Here is a 27,262-nt window from a genome sequence, read left to right as displayed (position 1 = left end):
TGTGACTAACACGAAATGCAGTGTAGCGCCAAGGGATTAGTCACACTCATGACCAGAGACGGTTTTACCAATAGGCAGAGTAGGCAATTGCCTGGGCCCCAGTCAAAACTGCAAACTGTAGGGGCCCCAGTCAGCCCCGCCATAAGTGACAGCAAAAACAACTCAAGAGGGGGGCCCTAGGAAAAATATAAACATAGGGCCCCCCTTGAGCTGTTTTTGCTGTCAATTATGACAAATGGGTAGAACCAGCCCTGCTCATGATTTAAGGGTTATGTTTTTTCCAAGTTCAAGAAATATTTTTCAGGGCTTTCATGTCTTTATTTTTGCGACAGGACAATGAGAAAGTGACAGGAAACAAGAGATGGGGAGGGATCGGCAAAGGACCCGGTCTGGAATAGAACCCAGTTCGCCAGCATAGCAGGCCAGTGGCCTACCATTAGAGCCACAGAAGGGCGCCAAGATCTTTTTCACAACGGTCCAGGAGCCAAACACAACCTTCTCATTTCAACAATGCCAAGACACACATTCCCTCATTAAACACGAGTGTAATTTCAATTCTAAATCCGACATTTTGGTAAAGGCCACAGACAGTTTTTTTTAAAAAAGGGGCACCTTGCATAAAGCGTTTTCTTTTCTTTTTATTATTGCACAAATGCGTTTCAGCATGTGCCCTGTTCTGTGTACACACTGAAAACATTTAAACATTTAAAACATTTGCTACCAATGTTTTATTGCTGAATGTAAAAAGTCATTCGTGCCATTACATTTTGGGAGCATCAAACGCGGACCTTTCCTTTCCTTTCAGTTATTTTATTGCTGAATGTGTCACTGCACTTACATGTGGCACAGACAACGCAACTTTATTAAATTAAAATATAACAAAACAACTCTCAGTAAATCCCTCATAAACCCACAGATAGCATAAATAATGACCAACAAAGTGATCTACAATATCTACAATAAGGACCTACATTAGGTGCTGTTTCCACGTAGCTGGATATTTTTATATGAGGATATTTTTTTCTCCTGATTGCATTGGTTTTGCATTGGTTTTGGCCTTCCGTTTCCAAATAGCAGATATTTAAAATCCAGGTATAAAAAGCAGGAGAAAAAAATATCCTGTTTAGGGGGCTGAAACGCATTTGTTACAATGGAGGATTTATTTTTATCCACATGTTGCGTTTACACCTCAACAGGAGAAAAAAATACTCTGCTAAAAAAATATCCTGCTACGTAGAAACAGCACCTAAACTAGAAACTAACTAGATATGGTTGAGAAAGAATAGAAATGCTGATATTTGTTTCAAATAAAATAAAATAAAATATTTGGACATTTTGTATTTCAAAAAGTCGAAATATTGTGTACATTTTAAGAGGATATATCTACTGTCAAGTACTGTTTCATCATCATCATCATCATCATCATCATCATCATCATCATCATCATCATCATCATCATCATTATGACCATCGCTCAGTATCAAAGTAGGCTACCCATTACTTTTTACATCACTCTGTACCAAACCACCCAATTTTTTTTCTTTCTTCTTTTCTTTATCTTTTGTGCCTTTATTATTTGGCAGGACAGTGGAGAACAGACAGGAAATGGCTAGGGGGGAGAGAGAGATGGGGAGGGATCAGGAAATTACCCGGGCTGGGAATCAAACCCGGGTAGCCCGCATAGCAGTCCAGTGCCCAGCCGTTACAGACACGGCGGGTCCCAAAATCACCCACTCTTTACTCTCCCATTTATCCCTCACCATCTCCCTGTAATCCACCTGTTTTTTTTTGTTTTTGTTTTTTTTACAAACTTTAATTCACCTGTTCATATTTTCCCACGTGGTGGCGCTGCAGATCCCCCTCCCCCTCTTGCTTTAAATCACCCTACAGTATTTTCACATAGCTACTCTCCCCGTTCATCCCTATAATCTCCATCACCCGTTCTTATTCAAATATTACACAGTGCACCTTTAATTCACCCGTTCTTATTTTCCCACATGGCGCCGGTGCCGATGACCCACTCCCTCTTGCCCTTCTTCAGGCTCTTGAAGAAGGGGTGTCCCATGGCCTCGTTCAGGGTGATGCGCTGGGACACGTCGTACTCCAGCATCCTCTCGATCAGGTCGAACAGCTGCTGATGCTCGGCCCCTCGCGACAACATGTAGTCCTGCAGGGGGAAACAAGAGGACAACATGGAGATGATGATTAGGCTACTGTGTGTGTGTGTGTGTTTGAAGATAGTAGACAGGATCAGGTTTGTATCTGTCGAAAACAATAAAGGTACAGTTTTAACACAACATAAATGTAGACCAATAATTAATTAATTGGTGTACGTAGTGCGAAGGTTTGGGCTTCAGGGGCCCCTTTGCTCTTGGTCCCCTGGGCCTGGGCCTGTTAGGCCTTTGCAGTAATTCGTCCCTAAACAGCATAGTCTCCTCCATTGTAAATGGCTAGTAGAGTAGAGAGTCGAGTGTGATTTATCGATCCCAGGGGAAAATTAAGGTGTCCAGTACTAGCATACGTACATACATAAATACAGAAGACATTACACACAAGACAATACAAACATCCTTACAAATACTATATTAACCAGTTCACTCTTTTATACATACAGCTCTCTCTCTCTCTCTCTCTCACACACACACACACACACACACACACACACACACACACACACACACACACACACACACACACACACACACACACACACACACACACACACACACACACACACACACACACACACACACACACACACACCAAATTATAAAGTGTCCAACAAAGTGTCCAGGAGTGTCTGAAGTCCCTGTGCATCAGACTACAGACCACAGGCTTGAGTACAGTGCAAATACAGTATTGTTTGAGGATGTGAGAGACTTACCCTGAGTGGCTTGCAGTGCTTCCGTACGTATTTTCCCGAAGTGCCCCGGGCATCCCAGTCCAGCCGGAAACGGTTGGTCACGTAACACTTCTTACTGGGGGAGAAAAAGCAGATTTATATGCAGTCCTATCCACATGAAGCTTGCCAGTTGCCGGTTCAATTCCCATCCTCTCCTCTCCCTACATCTCAATCCATATATATTGCTACAGCATGTTTGAACAATGCACCAATCCCACTTGAGGGGTGTGTTTCTCGACAACATCATTTCTAACTAAGTTAGCAACTTACTTGGTTGCAGTGCAGTTTCCCATTGGAAACCTATTAAGTTGCTAACTGGTTAACAACGATGCTTTTGAGAAACAGGGTCCAGAAATGGAATATTGATGTTGTTGTTGTTGTTGATATTATTAATCATCATTATTATTATTATTATTATTATTATTATTATTATTATTATTATTATTAGTAGTAGTAGTAGTACTTGCCTGGTTTTCTGGAAGAGGTGTGTGGGGATGGGGCCGAGCACTCGCTCCATCATAGCTAAGTGCTCTCTGTTACTGTGCGTCTGGAAGACAAAGAATGCAACTGCAACACTGTTGCAAAATGCACACATAATAAAGCACATAACCGCAACACTGTAGCAGTGCTCTTGATGTAATCTTTAATAACAGATCATGGAAACAAATAGTCACTGCAGTCACATGCAGGCAGCATTCTGGTTTCAAACGGAATATTGTCAGTGTAGAGCATTAGAGTAACTTTATTGATCCCCGGTGTGATGACGTAACCATCTGTGGGTGTGTTCTGACTGTCACGGCAACGAGCCTGGCTCTTTGGTGTAGCAGACAGAGCACCAGTTTACTTCCCCAGAAGGTCCGGGTTCGAGACCTGGCTGGGCAGCTCTACTCCCCTTCGCTACAGTCAGTATTCATTTTTTAATCATGTTCTGGAATATCTCATATACACATGTGAAACAGTGTTCTGCAACCGAAATATTCCTGGATCAAGGCCACATTTGGAATGAATAAAAAACGTGACTCGTTCACAAACCGAATACTGCCACCATTCCGTTTAAAATCAGAATATTCCTTGTAACGTTCAGTGTAAACTCAATAGCATCACAGGGAAGGAGGCAAGTCAAATTGAGAAATATAACACCAGCTTCCACTGGTGGAACAGCATACATATGGGCGGGCTAAAAAACAAGTTTTTGGGAAACACTTACCTGGAAAATGGTCAGGCCGAGGTAGTACTCCAGAAGAATACAGCCCAGACTCCAGACGTCACACGCGTGGTTCCATCCTAGCTCTGCAAAGACACGTTTACTTAGTTAGCTGGTTAAGCTTAGTTATTGTCTTTAGTGTTAGTAAATGACATATTGAACATTCAATCTGGGGAGTATGCCAAAAAGGCTAAATAGTAATAGCTATTAGCAGATTGTGTGTGTGTGTGTGTGTGTGTGTGTGTGTGTGTGTGTGTGTGTGTGTGTGTGTGTGTGTGTGTGTGTGTGTGTGTGTGTGTGTGTGCGTGCGTGCGTGTGTGTGTGTGTGTGTGTGTGTGTGTGTGCATGCGTGTGCGTGTGCGTGTGCGTGTGTGCAGTATGTGTAGTGTGTGTGTGACAGTATTTGTAAGAGAGTGTGTAAGACTGTGTGTGTGTGTGTGTGTGTGTGTGTGTGTGTGTGTGTGTGTGTGTGTGTGTGTGTGTGTGTGTGTGTGTGTGTGTGTGTGTGTGTGTGTGTGTGTGTGTGTGTGTGTGTGTGTGTGTGTGTGTGTGTGTGTTTGTTTCTTTGTCTGTCTCCGTACGTTCATTGCCCCATACATGGGCAACATTAGCCATGAGGGGCCCGGTTTGAATTCAGCCGGGGTCATTTCCCAACCCTACCCCATCTCTCTTTGGATTCTTTTTCCAGATGTTTTTCTTGTATTGAGAGTGTGAAGGAGAGGGCTCCTCCCTTCTCATGCTGAGGGGAGATGTTGTAGGGGAAATTGTATGTTTTGAAGTTCAAACTGGTGGTTTTCAATCTCTCTCTCCCTCTCGTTTCCTGTCATCTCTTCCATGGCCTGTCATAGTGAAGGCAAACACCCCCACCCCTCTCCCACAACAAATGTGTGCCCTTTCTGCAACTGTTCACACTGTGGCAGACAGGTGGTGATGTCTTACAAACGGAAACTAATTCAAGCAGGACCACCCACCCACTCACCCATCCAAGACCATATAGACCACATATATAGACATATAGACATGTAGAGTCGACTAGAGGTGTCAAAATTGAAAGTAAAAGTAAATTCACTGTGTAAGTACAACATTAGCACATGGTATTACCTAGCTGTTACGCCATTAAATCCATTGTACCTAATGAGATAGATAGACTGTGTAATTACTGAAAAAACACTAAAAATGAAGAACAGACTACAAGATTTGATCCAACCACTGCAGAGTCAGCTGACAGTTAGACAAGTACACAGGTCTACTGGTTACTCTGATCAGTTACCTATGTTGGAAGAAAACTGTTTCTTTTTTACTTTTGTGTTGTTATGTGTTGATTAAATATACTTCAATCCCAATAATGCATGAGGCTATAGGTTGCCTCAGAGACCATGTTAACAGATGGGGAATTCTTCAGTAAAGTTTCAGCATAAACCCACGTTTACCATGTGTGTCTTTTCATTAATGCACTACACGGCATAACAACTTTTACTTTTCACATCTCTGTAGACGAGTAGTTACCACTCTAACTTATGGAGTGAATTTGCACTGCGGACTTACTGGTGTTGTAACAAGCAACCTGAAGCTGTTTTGAGCTGTAACTGAGAGCCACACGTAGACAGTCCAATGTCATCCATTTACGTAGCTAGTTCTCGACCTTTGTGACCTTCAGCATATGGTAGTGCACATATGCTACCTAAACCTTCCGCGTATGGAGTAGTACGGTATGTGAGAATATTGCTGATGTGTGTGTTTTGTGCCATGCGAACCCTACTGCTGTTGCATAATCATAATCTTGAGATGAAGGTGGCCAAAAAATACACACTGAAATGAATGGGGAATGGTGAATGGGGAAATTGCATCTTCATTGTGACATAGTAAACCGTGCAATGCACACACAGACATGCACGCATGCACATATGCACGCAAAACACACACACACACACACACACACACACACACACACACACACACACACACACACACACACACACACACACACACACACACACACACACACACACACACACACACACACACACACACACACACACACAGTGCTGAGCTGCGAGTTGCTGAGCTGCGAGTTTCTAACCAAAGTGAGCATCTAAGCAGCACATAGCCCCATAATACACATTGTTCCAGCAGAGGAACGCTGTAATAGTCATTGAAAAGATCTCCCATCCCACCTTTAACTACCATAGCACTACTACACTGACATACACACAGGGCCTTTAGTAATGCACTACCACTTAGCCATTGCCATTCTGGTAACAGCAAATTTATCACACTGCTGCTGGATCTCAAATGGCGCACTTGTGCACTTCGGGCACTACGCTTTAGTGTGTAATTAATACGTCATACGCACTGAAACGTGAACACTGAAGTGCACAAGTGCACCCTTTGAGATACAGCATGTGGGCACAATGTACTGGTCAAAGCAACCCTGTCCTTAACAGACATCCTCCTCCATGACTGAGGTACCCTGAGCATCCGCGTCCCGCCGCACTGCTCCCTTGGGGCGCCATTGAGGGCTGCCCGCCTCTTGCATGGCTGAGGCATAAATGCAATTTCTTTGTGTGTGCAGTGTTCACTTGTGTGCTGTGGAGTGCTGTGTCACTACACAGTAATTCCCTCTTCAATAACGACTAACGTCGTTATTGAAGAGGGAACAGCGAGGTGGTCAGTGTGCGGGAGTTTCTTTGAGTTGTTGCTGAGTGACCCATGGGCCATCTCCGACGCACCTGCCAGCTGAGGTATGCGAAAAAAGTCGAAGTTTAACTACACAGTAATTAAAATCACAATTAACAAAATCAGGATATATTTTAAGGACCTCTCGAGGCCCAGCTGCAGTATCACCAAGGCCCACCAGCGGGTCAAGACCCACAGTTTGGAAATGGCTGCTCTAGAGTTTGTATAAGGCGTTGATGCTGTTCATGCATGGCATTTCATCGCCGTGACCCCTGCATACCACTGGCCTAACTCTCGAAGAAAACGTTGTCATGGAGACAGGTTAAAGGGCAAGCCAAAGGTTATGCTAGTGTTTCTCAACGGGGGCGATAAAGCCCCCCACGGGGCATTGGGGAGCTCTAGGGGGTTGTTGAGAAGGATACAACTGATAGAGGGCGGTGCTTAGTTTCCATTAGGGGGCATTACTCCATTTAATTTCCTTCATACTGAGGGGGGTTTTGGCAGGCTAATGATGAGGTCAAGGGGGCGTTAGGAGGCTTAGGATTAGGTTCAGGGGGAGTTTGTTCAAAAAATGTTGAGAACCACTGCTCTACACAAACAACAACAACAGTAAATTCACATAAACAGCAATGATTGAATGACAACAGTAGTCAATGGATGTTGAGCAACAAGAAAATGACTGTAAACAACAATAAATTTGTGTGGTGCTTAGTGAAAGGGAAGTCACAGGAATGCTTTGTAGCACTGCGAAAATGAAACGTGTCTGCTGAATTGAAGGTTAAAGGTGGCCTTCCTCCTCAAAACAGTTTTACTGTCTGCTGTTTTTGAAATACGATACGTTACATCACTTGAGAAACCGTTAACGAGTTGCTGTTTTTGAAATACGACACAACACATCGGTCCAAGTTACACGTCCTTCCTGCACGTCCGGCGGAATTGAAAACTGGTCTCCGGCGGGGCAGTACAGTGCCTTAGCCCTTTCAACCACAGATTAGGCCTAAAGGGGTTTTTTTACTTCTTAATGCACACCGTACCTCCAGTGACACGCTGTAATAGTAGTCATTGAAAAGTTAAGTACCATAATACTACAATACTTTGACAAAACATAGGGCCTTTAGTAATACCCTACAACTTGGTCATTGCCAACAGCAAATTTATAGCACCGCGTCTTAACAGGTTAAAAAGCAAAAAAAATATGCAGTACACTAGCCAGGCTACACCCAGTGACGCAACACCTTCTGCGTTGCTTCTAGTCAGGCCAAGAGAAATACAAATACTGTTTCTGAGCTTGGAAGAAATCGGGAACTCGACCCACTTTGTCTGGAAGCAATCAACTTTGAGCAGCTCCAACGGCCCTGAGTAGAGTCGGTTCAAGGCAGTGATGTGGTTTAAGCAGAGACGTTCTATTGGGACTAAGTAAATGTTTGATATGAACTTCGGCAGAACCTTTCCTGGCCTCGACCAGTAGCAAGCCAAGGGAGCCAGTTAATCAGGGGTTAATCAGGTCGTTTGGGAAACATTATTCGTTATCTTCTTGGTCAGACCAACATCTCGGTACGAGATTTGAAAGTCGATGATAATCAGGCAAGCAGTACACAGTATTTGACAAATATGCAGCACAGAGTATTTATTTACCTAGGATGACTTCTGGGGCGCGGTAATGCCGGGTGGAGACGATGGAGGCGTGGTACTCGTGGTCAAACGTGGCGTTGCCAAAGTCGACTAGCCTGACCTCTGGAAACGCCGGTGTCTGCTCTGCTGTTTTCTGTGATAAAAAAAGACCATGTGAATCTCAAAGTAGCCTCTTTGGCCGGATGGAGAGTACAGAGTACATGCAATACTATGACATAACAAAGGGCCTATTGTAATGCACGATGACTTGGTCATTGCCATTCTGGTAACAGCAAATTTATAATGCCGTGTCTTAACAAGTTAATGCTGTACATAAACTCCGCCGGTGGAGAATGGGCATCTTACCTTTTTTGAAAAGTACAGAGAGGCGTAGTCTGAATCCACAAAGAGGATGTTCTCTGGCTTCAGGTCCGTATGAGTCAACTTGTTCCTGTGTAAAACTACAGAGGACACCCAAACACAAAGATTTGGAATTTACAAAGCAAGCAAATACTGCGTGCGTGCGTGCGTGCGTGCGTGCGTGCGTAAGATGTGAATGAACTTGTAAACTTGTAAGTTGCTTTGGATAAAATCATCTGCCAAATATAATGAAATCTACTCTTAGCTTAGTTATTCGTGGGGTATTAGCTACAGTCCCTGGAACAGTATGGAGATAACTGCCTTGCTCAAGGGTACCTCAGTCATGGAGTGACGTAGCAAGTGGTAAGGTAGGATTCAATCGGTGAAGCGTGAGTCAAACGGCAACCTTTGGGCTGAAGTCTGACGCCCTAACCGCTTACCCATGACTGCCCCCCTGCTCTACGTGGTTTTGTATTAATGGGTATGAACTTACACCTGACAGATTTGATGATCTGGTAGGCCATGTGGCGTATGCTGTCGACAGAGAAGGGCTTGAAGTGATTCTTCTGCAGCAGGTCGTATGTGCTTAACCCCAGCAGCTCAAACACGATGCAGATGTGGCCGTCATAGTTGAACCAGTCCAGCATCCGTACACAGGATCTGGGGGAAATGAGGACATGAAAAAAGACAGAGGCAGGACATGAGTGTACATGAGTGTAACACAGACATATAATAATAATAAAAAACTAATAATAATGATACACAAATTTTATGACACTCAAAGGTGCTTTACAGGTGATAGACATCCTCAAACAGGCACTGGGGGATACAAACAAATAAAAAAAGACAGAGGCAGGACATGAGTGTACCAACACAGACAACTACGCTCATAATATGCACCACCAGGGCCAGATTAATGCACAGGCTAGATTAGATATGGCTGCAGCCTACGGATCCGGTATTGATCGCTTAGTCTACCATGTCAGGTAGACAGTTTTGCATTTTATTCATACTCCTGTTGGGTTGGACTTACGACACTCTCTATGTAATTTTGTTATGAAATCTGCCTTCCGTGGGGGCCTACAGCAACCCACATCCAAGGGGCCCCGGTACTTCTTAATCCGGCCCTGTGCACCACTCCACCAGTGGAGCATTGCAATTGTCTGTGAAAATACTTTACTACCATAGCGGTACACTGTTGAGTCTTTAAATAGTAATACATTACGACTTGGCTGTTGCCGTTGTTCTGGTAACAGCAAATGGATTGCAGTGTCCAGTCCTTCTAGAATTTTAAGCGGACATTCTACAGCTCCAATAGAACACTATGTTAAAAAAATCTCATGCATATTGTGAGATCATATTTGCCAGGTGTACTAAACTTTGTATTAGTTTACGCTGCTACTAAGTATTGTACCCGAAACACAATTTCGTTGCCTTTTTGACAATTGACAATGACAATAAACTCTTGATTGATTGATTGATTGGTTACACGTATGCAGATATTTTTAAATGCAGATATTTTTTCATCCGTTACCATGTAAACGCAATATGCGGACAAAAATAAAAACTCATTGTGACAGGTGTTTTAAAAGCAGAGTTTTGAAATGCACATTCTAAAACTCAAAAAAATAACTACTTGCGTGTAAACAGTGATGACTCAAAATCCTGCTAACTTTCTAATCTCATGTATCCTAGAAAGATTAACATACTCTAACTAGAAAAGCACCCAGAAACCTCTCACACCTCCACCAAGGCAGATCAAATTCCCACAAGCTTCCTCTGCAAAAATGTTTGACCATATACACAGTAGATCTCAAAAAACGTAGGACTGATTTGGTAAGTAGGCCAAAAGAAGACTGCCAAAAAGAAAAAAAAGAAAAAATCAGGGCGTCACCACTTGCTTCTATAACGTGGATGGTGAGGGAAGATGTTGAGGGGCTTTTTATAATCTGGGTGTCAATGTCTGACAAGAAAAACACATCTGCTCTCTATTTCCCCTGCCGTGTATTTAAAAGCATGCCACATATAGCTGGAAACATCCCGTGCACTGGCACACACCATGTACTGTAGAGGGTGGGAGGGGGGAGGCTGTTTGGAGGGGGGGGGGTGATGTGCAGGGCCGTTTCAAGGTATTTAGGTGCCCTAGGAAAAGAGGGACTTGAAAAAATGCAGGGCTTTTTTTGCCTTTATTTATGACAGGACAGTGGAGGGGAGACAGGAAATGAGTGGGGAGGGAGAGGCGGGGAAGGATTGGCAAATGACCCGAGCCGGATTCAAACCCGCGTCGCCGGCGTAGTATCCCAGTGCCCTACCATTAGGCCACGGCAGAGCCAACTGTTGCACTTTTTAGTCAATGAATTTATGGAGGTGTTGCTGCCACACACTCAAATGACAACAATTTGTCATTGCTGTCATTGAAATACAAGTACAGAAAGGGTCATTAACCTTTCATCTAGGGGGGCTGGGCACTTTCCTAGTTTGCTTGCTTGGTTGCACAAGACCTGGGGATGGAGGGGGCGGGGGGTGTAGTCTAATTAATTGTGGTCTGTCCGCATGGTCTACATGTACTCAGTGGCGGAACAATTGCACACAGGGCCCCAGGGCAAGACACTTATAGGGCCCCCTATACAGCTTGCCAAGCTCACAATAGGGCCCCCACCACCTTCCCAGGGGCAAGTGCCCTGCTCGCCCTCCCTATAGATCCGCCCCTGCATGTATTGCATGATCTTCAGCGGTTGTCTTTACTCTCCTTATGAATCACCAGGGGGATTTTCATCTGTCATTCAGAGGGCCATATGCTTGGCAGCTGGCTATAGACAGAGCGCCCGTGCAGTCGGAACAGTACAGAACAGTACAGTACAGTACAGTACAGTACAGTACAATGTAATCAGAGGTTACGTAAGAGTTAACCCCTTGGTGGCCGTTCTAAATGGATGCACTGACTAGCCCTAAACTTAGCACACTCATTCTCTCACTGACACTGGGCTTACACTATTAGCTTACAGGAGCGCTAAGTAACTTTTTTTGGAAGTCAATTAACACGTTATCCGATACTTAAGTGAGTCATCAGTACTGCCCTATACAAAGGCAAAGTGCAGTAACTATGCCAACATTGAAAGTGAGAAAAAGACCTTCAAAGTATTGGTATCAGGTTGGATATTGTAGTTACTACAAGTTTGACATAGCAATATCTCTATCTAATTTCTAAAACGGGACACATTTGGACCAAGGTTTTGTCACAACATAAAGGAGGTGTTATGAAGGGCATTTCCAAAATACATAGTCACTGCACTGTCTGTGGCAGCATTGTCCATGGGATAAAAAGCACAAAGCCCATAGATGACGCCACATACAAAGTCTTGCCGGTCGAGAGAAAAACAGGATTGCCTTACAAGCCATGACAAAAAAAATCTGACTTCACATACATGATTACATTAGTATAGACTGCTGGCACTCTGGGATGAAAGATATTCAAGGTCTGAAGAGATAGTATAGTGTTTCAGACAGACATATTTATATAGGCTGAATCCCATTTCACCCCTTAGCCCTTCGCCTTTCCCCTTCCCCTCTGTTTTGCGCGTTCACGTGTAGGGGTAGTGCTGTCGCAATTCATGTTAAGACAGAGGGGAAGGGGTGAAGGGAAGGGCCTTCTACCCCTTCAAACGGTGTTTTTCCGACGGCACAAAAATAGAATCTTAGCAAGCTTATTTTTCTAGTTTCAAGCAAAAACATCTTATCAATCTTATTTTAAGTCTCGATCACATGAGATCTGCTCTACCAACCTGAAGTCCCATAATGCTAACAGTTCCTCCAGTCAAACGCTATAATAGTCATTGAAAAGAGTTTACTACCATAACATACTGCCTTACAAAGGTAAATTACAGTAACTACGCCAACATTGAAACAGAGAAAAATGTCTTCAAAAACTTGGTATTAGGTTGGATATTACAGTTAGTTAATAAGATAGTTAATAGTGACTTCTGATACTCCTGGACAATTTATCCTTACTATGCACAGTGACTTCTGACGCTCCTGGACACTTTGTCTTGGGCTGCTATGTGACACGACATGACGGGTGACATGACACCACCGACATCATGTGACACTGTGGACACTTGGTGACACTGTGGATAATTTGGTGTGTGTGTGTGTGTGTGTGTGTGTGTGTGTGTGTGTGTGTGTGTGTGTGTGTGTGTGTGTGTGTGTGTGTGTGTGTGTGTGTGTGTGTGTGTGTGTGTGTGTGTGTGTGTGAGAGAGAGAGATAGAGCGAGAGAGAGAGAGAGAGAGAGAGAGAGAGAGAGAGAGAGAGAGAGAGAGGGGGGGGGGGCTGTATGTATGAAAGAGTGAGCTATAAATGGTTATTATATGTGTGAGGATGCGTGTAATGTATAGTGTGTTATGTCTTCTGTATTTATGTAGGCCCATGTATGTATGCTACTGACACCTTAATTTACACCTGGGATCAATAAATGATACTCTACTCCACTCTACCACTACTCTACAAAGTTGACATGATATTTGTAAAACGGGAAATGTTTGGACTACGAGGCTTCGTCACACAAGGAGGTGACACCATTTTCAAATTGTAACTCAATTTTAAGAAAATGTGTAGTTACTAGCCACTATGACATTACAGAGTGTTTTTAGTGATGGATTACATCTAGGTCCTAACAGACAATTTCTAAAAAGAGGGGCCATGTCTTCGCGGGTTAAAGAATTCCACCCACTTTACATTGCTCTCTTATCTACTGTGACCTATTGACAATTGCATTACGCAAGCACAGGGGCAGGCACGCTGGAATAAGGGGCATAAAGTATACCCCCGCAGCCCGCGAGAGGCAGGGGGCCCATGTGAGGCGGGGGGCCCACATGGGCCCTTGACTTGAAGAAACGGGCCCCCTCCACATGATATTAGGCCCTCTTTTATCGTTCGGGGGCCCATTTTTGGTAGCTTGCAGGGGGGCCTGAAGTACTTGTGTTACGCCAGTGGCTGGAACAATGTGGGGCCAGATTATTTTGCTCAAGAGGATGGAGTGAGTCACAGGATGGAGTCACATGGATGAAGTCACAGGAGACAGTAGGTTACAGTACACTGCGTTCCAAATTATTATGCAAATGGTATTTTTCGGCCCTGTCCTGACCTAACGGTAGGGCACTGGGTTAGTACACTGGCGACCAGGGTTTGATTCCGGTCATTTGTCAATCCTTCCCCGCCTCTCTCTCCCCACTCATTTCCTGTCTTTCCTCCAATGCCCTGTCAGAAGTAAAGGCAAAAAAGCTCGAATTTTTTAAAAGGTTTTTTTTGCTGATTTTCCTAAATACACACAGAGACGGTCATTTCATTTTCCTTCTATGACTTGTGCATATGAAGAAAGTGACAATAAAACCTGATCTGACATGACTTGACATATTTTAGAAGTCATCAGAGTCATTAGAGTACAAGTCAATTGTTTTTGAATGAATCTTGCAGTACTAACGTAGGCTATGGTTTACTCCCTAACCATCCTAATGTAGCAGTCGGTCGCGTGGCTATGCGTGTCTCTGATCCCAAAACACAAAGTGAATCCGCCACCAAACACCCCTCCCCCCAACACACACACACACACACACACACACACACACACACACACACACACACACACACACACACACACACACTCACACACACACACACACACACACAATTTTTGAAAAATGTTCAGACATATATAGACTTCAGGCTATAGACGTGCATACAGTACATGCATCCATGCATACAAGCGCACACACACAAACACACACACACACAGACACACAAGTACACACACGCGTATGCACGCACACACACACACAGACACACACTCACACACACACACACACACACACACACACACACACACACACACACACACATAAGAACGCACACACACACACACACACACACACACACACACACACACACACACACACACACACACACACACACACACACACACACACACACACACACACACACACACACACACACACACACACACACACACACACACACTTACAATTGATTGTCGATGTCGACAGAATTCATCTTCTTCAGTATGTTTACCTCAGATAGCGCAACGTCGCGATACACGTCTATGTTTTTGACAATCTTCATTGCCACATGTGCTTGGTCACTTTAAAAAAAAAAGAAACAAACAGATTAGATTTACAAGCAGTGCATGAAGTGGCATTACAACCAAAGTGTCAACACTGGGTGGATTCCAATGCTTCTGTGAATGTGTGAACACATGAACCAATGAGGGAGCAGCAGTGAATGATTTGGACAATGTCAGTGGCGGCACATATTCAGGGAGTTTCAAGGTATTAAGGCTCTTTTCCACTGCCATTTGCCTGGTAGGACTAAAGCTCGACACAGCGCAACTAGGTCGCCACTTTTTTTTTTACCAAATATGACACATTCCTTTAAAATACTGTATTAAAATCTGTCACTTACTTGTTTGAATGATCAATGCACTCCACCACCTTGCCGAAGGCCCCTTCTCCTAATGTACCCCTGATTTCATCTGCAAAAAAAATCAATTGCAATTTACAGATTGGAAGATTGTTACACACACACACACACACACACACACACACACACACACACACACACACACACACACACACACACACACACACACACACACACACACACACACACACACACACACACACACACACACACACACAATCAGTACAACTATGGAAATAATCACGAATATTAAATCAGAAAATGATACAAAAGCCCCATTTTGATAGGCCCTATCTGACATTAAGCGATTGAATAGTCCAAGGTAACATTAATTCTGGCATTTGCAAAGCTAATGCATATGATATGTGCCTTGAATTCTGATAGATGAAATCACCTTTCACCTTAGAACATTCATTTGAAAGCATATTTGAGGCTTTTACTATCTATGCCTGTGAAATCGGGCACCGATGAAAATCAAACATTACATGAAAAGGTGTGAACAGTTGTCAGCTATTAAATTTACTTTGGAGCTCAGTTCTGAGCAGATTTCATTTTCGATGTGGAAAAATACATTGTGCAATACAATGCAATACCCAATACAAAAACGTCAATTACTCAAAATGTCCCAAAATGTATATACAGTAAGTCATTTTGCAATGACGTTCTTTGTTTATAACAAAAAAATGAAATAATTGCACAATGTAGCAACATGTCACATAGGTAACAGGTAACTCTGAGGCTGGGCCTGGCTTATCGCAAGGCTAGTGGGAGGATCTGATTGGCCATTCCAACCAGAAAGTCTGTTTTCCTGATGTAAAATCGACAGTTGAAAAACATTGTTTAATGGAATAGAACAGAACCTTCAAGTTCATTCAAATGTAGCCCTATACCGTATGGTCACTGGGCCTAATACGTAGACAGCATGGGTCATGGGACTAGCACTTTACAGCTACTCCACTATCTGGCCTTCCTTAGTTTACTTTGTTTGCACTGTGCTACTACAAGTCTGTACATCCCATGCACTTTAAATATTCCATTGCACTTGTCAATGTCTCCAATGTGTTTGTATGTCATTCCTTGTTCATTTATTTATGTACTGTTTCTTTCATACCCCCCCTAGGTTTTGTCCTTAGTTGTATTGTTGTATGTGTGAGCACACCAAATAACCTTCCTATCAACTGTATTGTATACTGTTGACATCTCTAAATAAAACTTGAACCTTGAAATAAAACTTGAAACTTGAACCTTGTATTAGGTTTGCCCAGCTACATACGTGGGGTCATAATTTCCGATGCGGCGTTTCTGATTGCCTTCGCCGCACACTCAGAGGTGAGCTCTGATTGCATTTGCTGCATACTAGGGTGTAGGCGCTATGATTTACCCCCCTGAGTACAGAGTGTGGCGATTCTTTTCGCAGCACGCTAGCCAGCAGGGACAGGTAACTGCACGGGCCTACCGGGCCCAGGCCCAGGGCCCAGGGGCCCAAGAGTCAAGGGGGGTCCTGAAAACCAAGCCTCTAGATTTCTGTCCTCATATTGCGTTAAAATCCACACTCTCAATCCAATGAATCTTCAATTTTTCACATGGGATAACCCCCTAAACCCCCAGCAGCAACGTAGACTCTCATGTCTAGCCTAGAATGTCATGAATTGTTTTGTAAACTAGTAACACCCATTGACGAGAGGGAGAGGGGCACTTTCTTGTTGTCAGGCCCCGAAGGGCCCCATGGAATCACACTCTGTCCCTGCATGCAAGACACTTAATATGAAATGGGCGATGCGGGTGAAACCCGCCGTGCTGCACGACTACACGTGGTCAATGTACGTCAGAACGAGTCTAAATAACCAGAGAAGCTGAAATGTAGGAGCTGCACGTGACATGCTCCGAGGGACACGTTAAGGAAGTCTAGACCGCCGTTCTCCTGGCCAGGACGACAAAAATTGCTTTTTGGGAAGGTGCTGTTCATTCGACCTGGCCAGAGCCTCCCGTAGTTGAGCTCCACGTTATGAACAGTGGCGAAACAATTGCACACAGGCCCCCAGGGCAAAACACTCACAGTGGCCCTCATTCAGCCTGCCAAGGTTGTAATAGGGCCCCCTTCATCAGTACAGGAGGGCCCTTGCCCAAGGGGCAAATGCCCTGCTTGCTCCGCCTATATCTCCATCCATCCCGGGTAATAAAGCTACCTGGTACCAGTGAACTCAAGAGCAAGGCAATAAAATTGTTATTTGGGAGGGTGCTGTGAATTTGACCTGACTCGTGGCGCCCATACATGCACAGTACACTGCGCTATCTACTATAGTGTTTCTCAACGGGGGCGTTGGGGAGCCCTAGGGGGGTGTTGAGAAGGATGCAGTTGAGAGGGGACGGTGCTTAGTTGTCATTTGGGGCATTAGTCCATTTTTTCAGTATTAAGGGGGGGCTTTGGCAGGCTTATGGCAAGGTCAAGGGGGGCGTTGGGAGGCTTAAGATGAGGTCCAGGAAGCGATGGTTCCAAAAAGGTTGAGAACCACTGATCTAGTACATCAGATCCATTGGGGGAAAGAAGGCTGATGGTAGGTCGCATACAGTTATGGGGTGGGGGTGGAAGCGCTCAGTTTTGCCCAGGTTAGGGTTAGGGGTAGGGCTAGGGCAGGTTGCCCAATCCCTTTGTAACCACAGTAGGCCTAGCGAGGGTGTGTGTAGGTCTTGCACCTGCTGTGAAGTGTGTGTGTGTGTGTGTGTGTGTGTGTGTGTGTGTGTGTGTGTGTGTGTGTGTGTGTGTGTGTGTGTGTGTTTGCGTAGGAAGGCCTGTGTAGTGTGTGTGTGTGTGTGTGTGTGTGTGTGTGTGTGTGTGTGTGTGTGTGTGTGTGTGTGTGTTTGTGTAGTGTGTGTGTGTGTGTGTGTGTGTGTGTGTGTGTGTGTGTGTGTGTGTGTGTGTGTGTGTGTGTGTGTGTGTGTGTGTGTGTGTGTGTGTGTGTGTGTGTCTAAGCGCACAGTATATGGGCATAAGAAGAGTCAGGGTTCAGAGTGAGGGTTAAGTTTTGCCTGCCTGGTCCCTTTGAGGCTTGGTACAAAGCTTGTACCTCAGACCCACTGGGTAGGGGGGGGTACGGAATGTGTGCGGTTAGGGGTGGGGTTAGAAGGGCTCAGTTTTGGGGAATGCAAGCACACAGTGTGAGGGGATAAGGGTGAGGGTGGGAGGTGTTAAGTTCTGCCTGTCTACCACCCCAGTGGGCCTAGTTAGGGGGGTTTAACTGGATATAATGTACAAACACTACGTACACACGGCCTGGTTTATGCTCCGAAACAAATGTGTCAATACGACAATGAGTCACTTCGTTGTTCCAAACTACCGCGGTTGCTAGTGCGATAAAAAATGCACAGGACATTTATTAAATGTTTCATTTTCATTGTCGTTGAGTCTGTGTAGCTACTAAACAACAGACACATGTAGTTTACTCCTTGTATCGAAGGAAACAGGTTGTGGGGGGAGCTGGAAGGATTCAGTTTTGCCTGCCCGGTTCTTTTGAATCCCTAGTTTGCCTAGTAGGCCCCTTCATGATGTTGGATAGCCCTGCATCCTGGCAGCTCGATCATGGCAAAACTCTATATCACAATCATTTCAGTCCATATTGATATCATGATTTAAAAAACGGATTTTTTAAAAGAAGAAACAACTTATGCTAAACAGTTCCTCCCACAAATCTTCCCACCCTTCAGTAGCGTGATTGTAGAGTCCTAGAGAAACACAGAGTGGTGCTCTGCATGGGCATTGTCTAACCCAAGTCTGCTCTGCACTTGCAATGGTTCAAGTAGAGGGGAATGTATTGTGCGAAACACAAATGACAAAAAAATGTTTCAACTCGATTTTATGAGATTTATGAGGTTGTTTGACAGCAATATTGTTATTGCGATATATATATTCAATATACTGCACATCCCTACTGCATCCCAACATGACCTTGGTCTGACCTCTATATACACATGCTGAAAAGAAGGGGGGGGGTCCTTCCTATTTGAATCCCAGTCCCAGCGACACTACCAGGGGGTTGGGTTAAGAAAGTTGCTGGGTGATAGCTGGGAGCTGCTGGCAGATTTGACCGAGCCTGGGAGACAGCTGAAGGGGCCTGCCCGCTCAATACATAAAAGGGAACCTATCCTGGGTCACACGCATTACATTTGCAAGTGGTCTAGCAGTATGACGGCGCAGTTCACTCCGAGGGCTCTTCAGCACCACACATGTGGACAGCGATCCTTAAGAGCGACGCTACGAATGATCTTAGAGGCTGTGCGCTCGCGTTCATGGACGATGGTCTTTGGGAAACAGGCGTAGAAAATCTAAGAATGTTCGTAGAATCAATCGTTAACGACACATTTAAGGCTGAGAACCATCGTTATCGGAAGACACACCCCTGAGTGTTATAACCAGAGATTCTTTAAGTATATAGAGATATGCCATTGTAATAGGTTGCTATGGGCACCTAACATGACCAGGTTCCGGTCTGCCTAAAGGGGCGTGTCATAATACTCCTAGCATTGAATAGAACAGTCCTTAGGTCTGCCTAGGTCTGCCTAAAGGGGGATTCCCCCCCCCTTGCAATAATAAAACCCGGAAACAATGGGCCAATGGAACCTCTCTCTCTCTACTCTCTCTGTGCAACAGTGTCATAATAGTGTCATAACGCAGTCATGCATGTGTCATAAACATGATTTCAATGTCATTCAGTGAAATTTGGTTACGGTTAAGACAGCCCTAACTAAAACAGTGTGAACTTTTCATGACCCTAAAACGTGACTGTGTAATTACACTGTTTTGACACTATTATGTCACGTGTATGGCGCCGGTGTCAAGTAAAGTGTTGTCAAAGATTCTCTAGGAACTGCCATTTAACACGGTGCTACCGCTGGACAGTTCTCAGCTTTGGCACCAACAGACAGGACTTCCCTTTATAAGCTTGCCCAAAGCAGTGTTAAGCTTGTATTGCCATTGGCATGGCAACCGCTATAGCAACAACAGAAGCACAGCAGCAGATGCCTCGCGTCCCATCTGGCCAGGCCAAAGGGCGCTGACAGCTTTGGTTGGGCCCGGGACATAGGCATTTGAAGGTCCCCCCCACCCTCACTCAATAGTACATACTTTGTAATGCAGTGGTTCTCAACCTTTTTTGAACAAACTTCCCCTGGACCTAATCCTAAGCCTCCTAACGCCCCCTTGACCTCATCATAAGCCTGCCAACACCCCCCTCAGTATTTAGGAAATTAAATGGACTAATGCCCCTAATTACAAATAAGCACCGCCCCCTCACAACTGTATCATTCTCAACGCCCCCCTAGGGCTCCCCAACACCCCCTTGGAGCTGTCGCCCCCATTGAGAAACACTAGTGTAATGTAATGTGGAGCAGAGTTGTTTAAAGTAGAAGTACTCTTACAGAGAGTTGTCATTACAACACTGGTGGTATTACATATTACATTACAGAAGTTGAAACCATGTAATATCATACCACCAGTGTGCAGTACAAATTTCATTTGTACTCTCTAACCTCTACTTTACACAACTCTGAGGGGGACCCAATTCTGTCCCTCACCTCCCCCCTCACCAACCAGGGCCCATGAGAACGGACCCATTTGTCCACATCTGTTGCTGGGCCTGTGCGTATAGAGGCTACATGAGAGATGCGATTTCTGTCATCATGGTCAGTGGTAGAGCGGTCACGGCGCTTGCGAGTGCGAGTGATGAATGCCTTTATTAGCATATAAAGTTGCGCCGCCGCCGCTAGTATCGAGTCTCAACATGGGCGCGAAGACACATTTCGGTGCCAGTTGCGTTGAGTTGCGTGCGGGTTGTGCTGTCTAACACAGATTTAGCCTCACTTGACCGATCGCCAAAAAAACTTTCCAAAGACAAGGTCAAAATGGGGCCATCGAAAAATCATGCATTGGTAAAACAAAAAACGTGCATGTGCGTGCGTCTGCGTGTATGTGTTAATATGTAGGCCTATGTGTTTTTATACAGTTGAGGACGATATTATTAGCCCCCCTCCTGAAATTTGACATTTCTCTTGATTTCTCAGTAAGAATGACCATTATTAACCGTTTCTGTTATTCTGGAAACAAATACACTGATGGAGATGATGTTCAATGAGTTGAATTTGGATTTTTCTATTGTTACGATGAGTTTAAACAAAAAAGGGCAAAAATGGCAAGGACAAAATTATTAGCCCCCTGATCATTAATAGTCAATATGGCGCCATTTATGAACCAAAACTGACAACAGGCTCTGATAAGTTGCTACCTAGGTTGGCACATGACCCACTAGGGATTTTGGCCCATTTCTTCACTGCAAAGTGTTCTAGCTGGTCCAAATCACATGGATGCTGAGCATAGACATTAACCACATACTCTCAGTGTGATTGAGGACTGGACTATGAGCGGGTGATTCCAATATCATGGTTTTAGTGTCCTTGAAGAACCTCTGAACTAATCTAAATGTATGCTTTGGGTTACAATGTTGTTGGAAGACCCAGCAATCCAGATTCAGACCCAGACTCCCTGTGTCTGAGGCTGAATAACAGACTAAACTTGATGCCCTTCCACTATGTGTAACTGTGGAAACTGCTTAGCCTCATTAGACCAAAGAAGCATTGGACACCTGCCTAGATGATTGTTATTGACCTGGCCTCACCTGGAGGTTTCCCCCCCCCCCAAGAAAGACAGTTGTTAGGGCTTGTCATCATATTGGGCTTTGGGGGCATCATCACAGAAGAACCCCTTTACTAAAGGCAGTGCATATCAGAGTGTTATTGAGCTTTGCCTGTGAACATTTGAAAGTAAAAAAATGAGTTTTGAAAGTCTCTGCTTTCATCTGATGAGATTCAATTGCACCTGCTTTGATGCAGGAATTCTGCAAAAATATGCTCATAGCGGGAGCTAAGATCTTCACTGGATCTTTCAATAAGATAATAACCCAAAACTTGCATCCAAAATAGTTCAAATGTTCTTCAAGGATACTAAAACCATGGTCATGGAGTGGTTCAGACCTCAATCCTTCAGATAGTATTTGAAGAGTGTTGAAAATGAATGTCCATCCTCAACATCCATGCAATTTGGACCAGCTTAACTATTTGCAATGAAAAAAATGGGCCAAAATCCCTGGTAGGACATGTGCCAACATAGTTAACAACTAATCAAAGTGCCTGGTGTCAATTTTTGTTCATAAATGGCACTGTATTGACTATTAATGATAAGGGGGCTAATAATTTTGTCCTTGCCATTTCTACACTTTTTTGTTTAAACTCATTGTGAAAATGGAAAAGTCCAAATTTAACTTATTGGACACTATCTCCATGGTGTATTTGTTTCCAGAATAACAGGAACGGTTAATAATGGTCATTCTTCATGAGAAATCAAGAAATATGTCTAATTTCAGGAGGGGGGCTAATAATATCGTCCTCAACTGTATGTGTGTGTGTGTCTGTGTTCTTTGGTGTGTGTGTGTGTGTGTGTGTGTGTGTGTGTGTGTGTGTGTGTGTGTGTGTGTGTGTGTGTGTGTGTGTGTGTGTGTGTTACTATGTATGTGTTTATACTAGTGTTTATACAAAGTATATGTGTGTGTGTGTGTGTGTGTATGTGTGTGTGTGTGTGTGTGTGCGCGTGTGTGTCTGTGTGTGTGTGTGTGTGTGTGTGTGGCTGTGTGTGTGTGTGTCTGTGTAGTGTGTGAGTGGTTAATATGTGTGTGTGTGTGGTGTGTGTGTGTGTGTGTGTGTAGCATGTGTGTGTGGTATGTGTGTGTGTGTGTGTGGTATGTATGTGTGTGTGTGTGTGCGTGTCTGTGTAGCATGTGTATACTGTGTCTGTGTGTGTGAGGTATGTGTGGTGTGTGTGTGTGTGTGTGTGTGTGTGTGTGTGTGTGTGTGTGTGTGTGTGTGTGTGTGTGTGTGTGTGTGTGTGTGTGTGTGTGTGTGTGTGTGTGTGTGTGTGTGTGTGTTGCGTACATCTTCCTACGAGCACGTCTCCATTCTGGTAGACCAGGTGACCCTCCTCATCATCCGCACTGCTGCCGTTCTCTCCCGTCCTCTGAAGCGTCTGAAACGTTTTCAGTCAATCGATCAATCAAAATGTATTTATTTATATTGCAGAATCTCACAACTGAACAGATGACTCATAGTGGTTTCAAGTACACATTCACACACAGTGTTGCCAGATTGGGCTGCTTGGGATGGCCGTCTGCGGGTAAAAACGGGAAAATCGCCCATTTGGCTTTTTTCTGCTGCCCATAGAAATCAATGCAATTTGTTGAAATTGGGCGGAATTTAGCGCTTCTTGGCGGTTTTTGATCGCCGTTTGGGTGGGATTTGATCAAACACATCTGGCAACACTGTTCGCACACCAACTCTGGAGGCTGCCGTGACGCCGGCAGTTGTCCTGAGTTCACGTGAGAAAGTGCTCTCACATGCACGCACATTCACACACACACACACACACACACAGTGCTGGCGTTCTCTCCCATGCATCCTCTCTGACATGTCTGACACCTTGTCAACACAAGGAGGACAGGCATTCATTCATCCATTGTTAGAAAGACTGTTTGGTCATGACTGGATTGGCCACATGACACACAGGGCATTAAGTCCGATGGACGGTTGAAGAATTTGGCCTGGCCTTCCCCGTTATGTAATAGTACCAGTCCTCATGCATGTATGATGAGAAAATGCTTGTGAAATTCGATCGCTTTACATACCGTATTCAGATTTGTATAAACTGCTGGCATTCTGTGATGTGTTCTCACAGCGAGCTTATTCAAACAGCATTTTTTCATGACAGTGTAGATTTTGAGACAGGCATGCCATGGGCACCGCACAAAACGACATGATACTACCTTGTGCTCCTTTAAAGGAACAGTCCACCCTTTTTTGATTTTCACGTAGGCCTATTTGTTGTATTTCCCAGCATTATTAATGAATGTGCATATAATTGTTGTCTATGTGTTTCCATTGCATAGTTTAACAGTATAGCCAAATTAAGCGTAGCAATGCAAGTCTATGGGGGAAAACAAAACATCATCAAATGTACTTATAAAGTACTTTAAAATTAAAATTAAAAATTCACCGAAACTGCTATTTAATCCTGTCCTGTGATCCCCCATTCACTTCCAGTGATTATGCTAAGCTATGCTAATAATTCTGATCCAATAAATCTAATTATTGAAAAAACTGAGAAGAAAATGATATGCACATTCATGAATAATGCTGGGAAATACTGCAAATATGTAAAATCAAAAAATGGTGGACTGTTCCTTTAATAAAGCATTTTGGCTGTTAAGGTAAAAAAAAAAAATTTAAAAAAAAATCTCATATTAGATGGCAAAATGTTTGTAAAAAGCCTTCGTTGTCTCTCTTGATGCCTGGTGGACCGGTCTTGGCTAAAAATGCCCAGCCTGATTTTTCATCCCAGTCCAGCCCTGTGTTGGGGTGGCAGAACACAATGCACCCACACCCACCTGCTGATTTACAACATTGGTGTGTGCAAGTCGTTGTGACATTACGTAATGTAGTGATTGAATAGGCTACAGTGTGCAAACACTCACGGGTTATTTGTCAGGTGGAATTTTAAAGGGTTTCTTGGTAGTATTAAAAGTTTAATGGCTCACTGTCCCGAGTCAGCCGATGCTAATTTGAGTCATTAGTAAGTGAACGATGACTCGCGCGGCCACTTCCACGGTCCGCTGTCAGAATACCCCAAATGCAACTTTTGACAGAGCGACCCGGTGGAGTGTCATGGGAAACACTTCTCACAAGAAAAATGGCTTTACAGAGCGTAATCAGATTTGTATCAACTGCTAGCATTCCCTGATGAAAAACATTCTCACAGCGAGTTTATTTAAACAGCATTTTTTCGTGACTGTAGATTTTGAGACAGGCATGCCACAGGCACCGTGCAAACAACGTCATCCTACATTGTGCCCCTTTAAAAAGCTAACTTGAAAATATATTATAGCACACCCACATTTCTACTTCTCACCTGCTGAAACTAACTTGAGTGGTATGGCAAGCTTATCTAAATAATCCACAAAACTGAGGGAAACAAGATCCTCGGTCCAGAAGCTGCATGATTTATAAAAGTCAAAGCAATATTTATTCTGTGGGCCAATGCATTAGAAATCACCAGCATGTACCGGAACCTACAGGATGTGTTGTCTAATAATCTGAAAGGAAAGAAGTAAAAAGCCAATTTTGAGAGAAAGAGAGTAGATCAAGTTTGTCCCATGTTAAAGAATAAAGGACTTTTAACTTCACTTCAGAGTGCCTCGGATCTACTCTCTTAGAAGTTGTTCATACGTGGATATTTTTGGTTCTGGCATCTGGTTTACATGTAAACAGAGTTTTAGAATGCTCTTTTTTTTTTTTTTTTTTTTTAAATATCCCATTTAGGGGCCTAAATGCACCTGTAACGATGGAGTTGTTATTTTTTTTCCACATGTCGTGTTTACACGTAAACGGATACAAAATATCCACATTTTAAAATGTCCACATATGTGTAACCAGCACCTCGCTCTCCTGACACCAGTAAGCACCTGAGGCAATTGCCCCATAGACACAACCAGGGCTCTAAATTAACTTTTTTTCATCACTAGCCAAAATGCCTAGTAGATATTAATCTTTCAAGCCAAACACACTCTCACTAATGGATCAAAGTGGCTTCTAAGTAGGTCTTTTCAACCAGCCAAACTGAAAGTTCAACAGCATTTTGTCAGTTTGCGGGTGTTAATTTAGAGCACCAGACGCAACCCTTCCTCTCTCTCTCTCTCTCTCTCTCTCTCTCTCTCTCTCTCTCTCTCTCTCTACAGACTACAGAGATGAGAAGCATTTCCATACCGAGTCGGAGTCCTGGTAGCTGGAAATGTTATTACTGAGGTTTTCCTGGTGCTTCTTCTTATTGCTGTTCTGCTGCTGCTGCTGCTGCTGCTGCTGCTGATTCTGACCCGCATGTGTAGACATTCCGGAACCATGCTGGTGGAAGTCCTGTCCATTCTGCCGAATCTCACAGCTGTGTGGCTGCTGCTGCAGTTGCTGCTGTAACTGCTGAGACTGTTGTTGTTGTTGTGTTGGCTGCTGCTGCTGCTGTTGTTTCTCCCAGTCCTTGCAGACAAAGTGGCAACTCTTCTTCTCGTAGCCCATGTCCCTGTGGCCAGCCTCCAGACTGCCTGCCAAGCGGCTTCTGCTTCTGCTGCTGCTCCTCTCCAGGTAGCCCCCTGAGCCCCCTGAGCCACGCTCTGCTCAGATCAGCTCAGCTCAACCTCCCCTGCCAGTTAGGAAATAGCACTGCAGAAATGCGTAAACACACACACAGCTACACACACACACGCACACACAGTACAAAGATAATCCAGATGTCTGTGGTGTATAGACTATAGCCCTGTAATGTCACAAGCACACACAGCACGCACAGCACAGAGCCCGATCCCAGAGGCAGAGCCCGACTAGAGACCTTCCCGTGCCCCCCCCAACCCCGACCCATGCACCCACTGCGCTGCGCTGCATATATGTTTAAAACATTTTTAATTAGCAACATATCGGATTCATAATGCTCGGGGCGGCCGTGGAACTTACAAGGAATGCCGGCCCTGTACACTTGAGCTGCACGGTTGCCTTTAGCTTTTATGAGTCCCCCGAGATCGTATCCCCCTGACAGTTGGAGACAAGCTATCAGAAATAGCCATTCGCCACCACCAACACCACCAACACCACCACACACCACAGAGCAAGCAGCACACCACAGGGCCAGCCAGGCAGGGTGGGAGGGCCACACAGCAACAGATAAGGGGGTTGGGGTGGAGGGGGTGGAGGAGGTGGAGGTGGGTTGAAGAGGGGGAAGTCACTGTTCTGTACGTGCCAACCAACTGAGCAATGGCCGGGAGTTCCACATAGCGGAATGCAGCTTTTTAAAAAAATCAACACACACACGCACGCACACACAAACACAACACTCCTACACAGGTTATGCAAGCGTCCCGACGTGTGCCTTTCTTACATTTTTTAA

The 27,262-nt window shown here is 44.3% G+C and overlaps 1 protein-coding gene across 1 annotated transcript; it reads right to left on the bottom strand.

Annotated features, from left to right (window-relative positions):
- Nucleotides 1-614: 614 nt before the first annotated feature.
- On the bottom strand, nt 615-26,694 carry LOC134439619 (dual specificity protein kinase CLK1-like). The gene is made up of 11 exons (XM_063189526.1): nt 26,098-26,694; nt 23,218-23,308; nt 15,226-15,295; nt 14,789-14,905; nt 9,247-9,413; nt 8,760-8,854; nt 8,418-8,547; nt 4,110-4,192; nt 3,366-3,449; nt 2,885-2,974; nt 615-2,167 (listed from the first exon to the last, which is right to left on the bottom strand). Exons 1-11 carry the CDS (start codon nt 26,398-26,400, stop codon nt 1,976-1,978), a joined length of 1,422 nt encoding a protein of 473 aa, XP_063045596.1. The 5' UTR covers nt 26,401-26,694; the 3' UTR covers nt 615-1,975.
- Nucleotides 26,695-27,262: the final 568 nt, after the last annotated feature.

The sequence above is a fragment of the Engraulis encrasicolus genome, chromosome 23 (genome assembly GCF_034702125.1).
Source record: "Engraulis encrasicolus isolate BLACKSEA-1 chromosome 23, IST_EnEncr_1.0, whole genome shotgun sequence".
Taxonomy (NCBI): domain Eukaryota; kingdom Metazoa; phylum Chordata; class Actinopteri; order Clupeiformes; family Engraulidae; genus Engraulis; species Engraulis encrasicolus.
Note: the sequence above shows the minus strand (reverse complement) of the source record. Positions and strands in the feature narration are given on the sequence as shown.

Bases quoted from the DNA above. Each gene is read 5' to 3' on its own strand.
- LOC134439619 (XM_063189526.1), bottom strand. From the start codon at position 26,400: ATGGGCTACGAGAAGAAGAGTTGCCACTTTGTCTGCAAGGACTGGGAG. The intron at 23,309-26,097 runs GTATGGAAATGC...AAAACGTTTCAG, and splicing joins GCTACCAGGACTCCGACTCG to ACGCTTCAGAGGACGGGAGA. The intron at 2,975-3,365 runs GTACTACTACTA...TCCCCCAGTAAG, and splicing joins TCTTCCAGAAAACCAGGCAA to AAGTGTTACGTGACCAACCG.